General features: G+C 38.9%; 1 protein-coding gene across 2 annotated transcripts in view; it reads left to right on the top strand.

Moving 5' to 3' along the window:
* POLG (DNA polymerase gamma, catalytic subunit) overlaps nt 1–6000 on the top strand; it is a 35788-nt gene that overhangs the window by 17910 nt on the left and 11878 nt on the right. For both annotated transcript variants that reach the window (XM_072402718.1, XM_072402720.1), the window contains exons 14-17: nt 80–240; nt 883–936; nt 1140–1257; nt 3547–3682. In XM_072402718.1, coding sequence (XP_072258819.1) covers nt 80–240; nt 883–936; nt 1140–1257; nt 3547–3682 — 469 coding nt within the window. The remainder of the gene's footprint in view (nt 1–79; nt 241–882; nt 937–1139; nt 1258–3546; nt 3683–6000) is intronic.

Below are 6000 nucleotides of genomic sequence, written 5' to 3' on the forward strand. Positions count from 1 at the left end.
GTTTTTCCCTGTATCTCCTGGTACTGTATTGTTCATATAGTGAAAACCAATAAATGTAATTTGTTGTTGTGTATTGTAGGATGGCATTGCAAACAATGTGGGTAGCCCATTTACAAAGGATTTCCTCCCAAAAATGGAAGATGGCACTTTACAAGCCAGTACTGGCGACACCAGTGCTACACGGGCCCTGGAAATAAATAAGATGATATCTTTCTGGAGGAATGCTCACAAAAGAATCAGGTAGGTGTTGAAAAGTCTGGAAAGTCTGGTAATACTTACAGAATGGTTTCTAAGCCTAAAACATAAGATGATCTTTTACAAGAGGAAATTTGTACTAATTGCAAAAAGGTAGTTTTGTTGGGACAGTACGACAGGGTTTAAAGGCTCAGGCTACCCACGATCTTTCCCTTTAAGTGACACGCACCCCCCCCCTGCGAATGCATGGTCCAGAGCCTGTGCATTTATTGGTCTGTGACCTGCAAAAGTTTGAGGACCACTGTTCTAGAGAATGCAACATGAATTGCTGGAATTTGGGTAAGGTGGGCAGATAGTCCTAAAATTTGCAGGTTCGGAATGGTGCTTTTCAGCATGGCATGCTTGAACCAGGAAAAATGCCCCCTCCCATTATGCACTTTTAAGTTCCTCTGTTTAGTCATTATGTTTTAGTATATAGTTTACATACAGAAACTTTTTAATGTTGTATAATTGGTGGACAACCTGCTTGTTGCTTTCCACTAAAGCCAGGTAAATTAGTGTTGTTTGATTCTACCTATTTCTAGTGTTAGATCCTTATTTTAAAAAAATTATACCGGTTTTCAGCTATGTTCTGTTCCAGCTGTCTTATTGGCATTTATGTAATGTATACCGTTCTGTTTATTGCAGTTCCCAAAAGGTTGTGTGGTTGAAGAAAGGAGAATTGCCCCGAACAGTTACTAGGTATTGTTTTACCTTGTTAGGTCTGTTTATTTACCTTCCCAAAAGTGAGCACATGCTTATGGTTACAAAAATGCAGCATTAAAAAAAACTTAAAAGGTCTGATTTCCTTTATTTTCATTACATTACTGCCCAAAGTACTCGATTTAGCATCTGTGTAATAAATAACAGTAAATATGTGATGATGTGCTTCATTCATTTTTTAGGAGCCCAGAGTTTGATGAAGAAAACAAGTATGGCGCTATACTTCCTCAGGTGGTTACAGCTGGGACGATCACAAGAAGAGCAGTAGAACCAACATGGCTGACTGCTAGCAATGCACGTGTAGGTTACTGATTATCATTTTTGCTTTTGTTACTATCATAGCAGCAAGTGCTATTGCTTTACCTCCTGGGCGGTTCATTTCTGTCCGCTTTTATATGTCTAAAAGCGGTACATGGTTTTCTCCAGAGCCTTTGATGTTGAGGATGTTGCGCCGCTGGTTACTGCCAGGTTGCGGCAAAGCATGGTACCCAATCACTAAGCAGGATAGTCAAGGAAAGCCGGTGTCAAGACAGGCAGCAAGCAAGAGAGGTCAGGTCACACGTCAGGGATCCAGGAGACAGACAGCAATGACACAGAGGCCACCGCCGGCACAGGGAACACAAGAGACACTGAAAACAGCAGGAAGTACAGGTGACGCAGTGATATCCACAGGCAGACAGGAACACAGGAACAGGGAAGTTGGCTGAGAACCAACAAACTGGACAACGAAGGGTTAACACGGGAGCTGGATACAGGAAACCCTGGATAAAGCAGCAGGTGTACAGGAACTAGTTCACAGAACTAGGGAGCTCAAGCCACTTAGTATAGACTTGTTGCACGAACAAAAAATACAGTGTGTGAGCTAGCTAAATAGCCAGGGCTGATCAATAGGCTATTTCCTGATTGACCAGTGGATTGGACGGAGTTGATAAAGCGTGGAAACGCCCAGCATCAGAACTGCAAGTTTGCACAGGAGAGTGATACCTGTGCTTTAGTGAGGAACAGGTAAGTGTGACAATGTCATAAAAATATATTAAATACATTTAAAAAATATATATAACATACTCATACTATTATATTATACTGTAAAATAAATGTTCATGAAAGACAATGTACAGCTTTTAGACATATAAATTTACTGTATTGCATTCAATACAGTTATTTTGTATTGAATGCAATACAAATGGATTTGAATTTCCTGTCCCGCCCCAAACGGAACGTCTGCACGCACCCCCGTCACCGGGTAATCCCTGGTGACTCATCGAGTGCAGAGAATGCCGGCCGGAGGAAGAAAGAAAAGGCGAAGGATGACGCCGGCCGATCAGGTAGGTCTCGATTTACTAATAATTACTATCCTAAAGGTTTAGCTACTCCAAGTGTGACTCGGGGTTACCGCTTCTAGCTTCTTTTTTCTACCTCGAGTAACACTCGGAGTTACCGCTCAGGAGGTTAAGCTAAACTCCAGAATCGCCTCCCGCCTTGCACAGTTGTACAAGCAACCCTTTTGTTATTATATTGCTTACTTACTGTCCCTGATCAATTTGTTTTATTTATTAGATTTCAGTCTTTTCAGTTATGGACTTCATAAATGTTTTCAGGAAGCTGTGTACAGCAACATGCTGTCCTGTCCGTCTTCATCTGCCTTTCCAAAGACCACATGATAATGGTGCATTGCAAAAAAGGGAAGGTTTTATTTAAAAATGTTATTAGCCTGTTGATGGGGGAGATAAACTTCAACTTTAAGCAATCGGGTAGTAGCATCAATGCTCATTGTCTCTCCTGAGTTGAATCAAATAATGGTCAGCACGATGCCTGTTTGCAGTAAGTATGTTATCACCATCCATGTTTGCATGGGTTTTCTCTGGCCACTCCAGTTTCTTGCCATATCATAAAAACATTCTGGTAAACTATTGGAATACTGTTTTGTTTTATGCCCTAAATCCATATTCTGGTCCTATTTTATGTTAATTAATAAGTAATGTCCAATCAGATTGAATGGTGATTCGTTAGTCTCCCCAAAAACAAGTTTTGGTTTTTTTGTTTCTTTTTTAATGGCACATATGTGCCATAATTCCAAAAACATGCAGTTAGGTTAAATAGCTTCCCCCCTAATAGACTGTTTTAAAGATTAACATACATATTGACAATAACATATGACTAGGGTAGGGACTTTAGATTGTGAGCCCTATTGAGGGACAGTCAGTGACATGACTATGGACTTTGTACAGTGCTGTGTAATATGTCAGCGCTATATAAATACTGTGTAGTAGTAATAATAATAATATAAAGGGAGGGAGGTTTCCTGACATGAAAAAATAGGTTAACCAAGTTAACCGTCGTCAGTTATACCGTCATCTCTCTGCTACCCATTATTTTACACATTTTTATACGCACCAACACAAAGCCACTGCCGTTTTAGTAAAATGTAAACGTGTTGTATGTTGTTAATTATTATATGGGTAGTTTGTTTAAAATGTTCAGTTCTTTGTAGGAATGTGTAGTATTGCTTGTAGTTTTTTTTTTTTTGTTTGTTTTTTTGTCTTTTTGGTAATTTACTTTGCTTTTGATAATGGATTCCTTTTTTTACAGGCAGATCGCATCGGCAGTGAATTGAAAGCCATGGTTCAGGCCCCTCCAGGATATCACATAGTTGGAGCAGATGTGGATTCACAGGAGCTCTGGATAGCAGCTATACTTGGAGAAGCTAACTTTGCTGGAATGCATGGTATTGTTCATTTGCTAGTAAAAGGCTGGGTACACACATGCAATAATTGTCATTGGAAAGGATCTTTCATGATCTTTTCCAGCAACAAAAGACTGCACAATGCATGAACGAGCGCTGTCCATACTGCAGTGTTCTGCTCTTTGAAGAGAGGAGTGGAAAAATGACAGAGTGACACCCCTTCACTTTCATTATGATCTTTCGTCGTCTGTGGATCCGTCAGGATAGATGATAGAATGACAGGTAACGATCGCTGTACACACCCCAGATTTTCATCTGATATCAGCCCTGAGGCGATTATAGTTCAAGAATCATCTGGCGTGTATACGTAGCCTAAGTATAGGCAGCATACTTCTATTCATACAAAAACATAAAAGTGTGATATTGAATACACACACACACTTACACACACTTTGACACAATACAAACATATTTTTAACACTAAAATAATGCCCAAGTGGGGAGTCATTTCAACTGCACTATTAGGTTTGTGCTGCATATGCAGATGAGCTTGATCATTTATGGTTCAGCTTGACAACAAAATGGGGGCGAAGTTGTATAGGCATATCTGCATCTACAGGGAGACATATTCCCCATTGTTCTTACTCGTTTTAGACTGTAGCACGCCTTACCTTACTTACAAATACATTAGCATGAAGTTTAGGAAGACTTTCATGATGAAACCCAGCCATGAATGGGCAGCTATGTCAGATTTACATTACTACATACAAGCCTTTCATTATTTGCATTGGCTTAGTGTGTTTAGTCCATCCTTGATAGGCATGTATATTCACTTACTTTTCCTCCTGCATATTTCATATGTCTTTTATTCAGTAATTAACCACCTCTTATGTCATCATCTGCCTTTCCCTATTATAATGTAATTTCATTGATTCATTACCCACCCTTCTGCTACATCTTTATAGTCATGTCAAATTGTTCTTTACCTGTAACCCTCTTTATAATATTACATATACCCTATTATTATGCTGCCTCCATTAGCCAGTTTGTATGACTTCCATTCTTCAGCCTTCGTCCTCGGTGTCACTTGTCCCATCGTCGCACAATTCCAGGAAACCGCACAGACAGGGAGATGTGTTCTTCTTTATTTAAAAATCAGCTGCATTGAATTAGCACTCCAATAATGCATAGACAGTGATGGTAAAATTAACACTGAAAAGAAGGAGCAGCAAAAAAATCTGGAGGTTGAAGTATAAAAAGAATGTGATAATACACAGCAGTCCTTATATGAATATATAATTTATAATTCTGCTGACATTAATTTGAGGTTCTTTTATCACTGTCCATGAGCAAAAAAGGATGAGTAAGGCCCAATGATTATACATCAAAGAAAACACAATAAAATGTTAAGGTGACCACAATTATCTTGTCCAATAGCAATGTTTTCATCATATAATTAGTGCATTTATTTATTTTATTTTTTTACATCATCTTAACCAGCATAGTGAACAGATGCTAAAACAGACTCCTATAGAAAACCCACAGCAATTTGGCAGTCATGCTGGGATTAAAAAGGACTAAAAAGGCTGCTCCTGGCTCCTGTCAGTGCTTATAGCATAACAAAAACCAAAGGAATATAGTCATGTGTCAACTGCCCAAAAAGGGAGGGACACGGTTTGGATGGTTAGATGTTCTCCTTCCACGGGTTGTGTAGCCCAAAGGTATTTAGTTATTTTAGCAGCACATATAAGATCCTAGAGCAGCTGGTTTGTTCTCAAGGATAGGTCAGTATTTCAGTCCTCTAAATCATTCTAGCAAGGCCATTATTATGGTTTTATAGTGTAACTGCACTAATAATAAACCGAGCTCTCTTTATCAGCATAACTGCAGCTTTAAAAAAACACAATATACTTACTGCTGACCCACCATCCCTGCGGCCTCAGCTATGTCCTGCTGAAAAAATCCTGATGCTGATATTATTATTATTAATATTATTATTATTATTAATATTCAATTCTGTTTATAAGGCGCCAGCATAATATGCAGCGCTATACATTAAATAGTAGAGGACTCTACCCTAAAAAGATCTTACAATCTTAATACTTGTATAATTTTAAGTTATCTGCTGAGTTACAAGAACGAGCAGAGAGGTACATAATTATGCATTTTCACCAATTGCTGACCAATCGCTGCTAAAATACAGTCCATGACATTTTACCCAGCCAGCATTAGGATAACAGAAATGTCCACTCAAATCCAGTGGCTGTTCTCACCATAATTGCTGTGCAGGAAGGTAATGCCAATAAAGACATGTATACCATTCTATTAAGCTTCAAGCATGCAAAAAAAAGTAAGCACTT

Source organism: Pyxicephalus adspersus, chromosome 2 (assembly GCF_032062135.1).
Source record: "Pyxicephalus adspersus chromosome 2, UCB_Pads_2.0, whole genome shotgun sequence".
Classification (NCBI taxonomy): domain Eukaryota; kingdom Metazoa; phylum Chordata; class Amphibia; order Anura; family Pyxicephalidae; genus Pyxicephalus; species Pyxicephalus adspersus.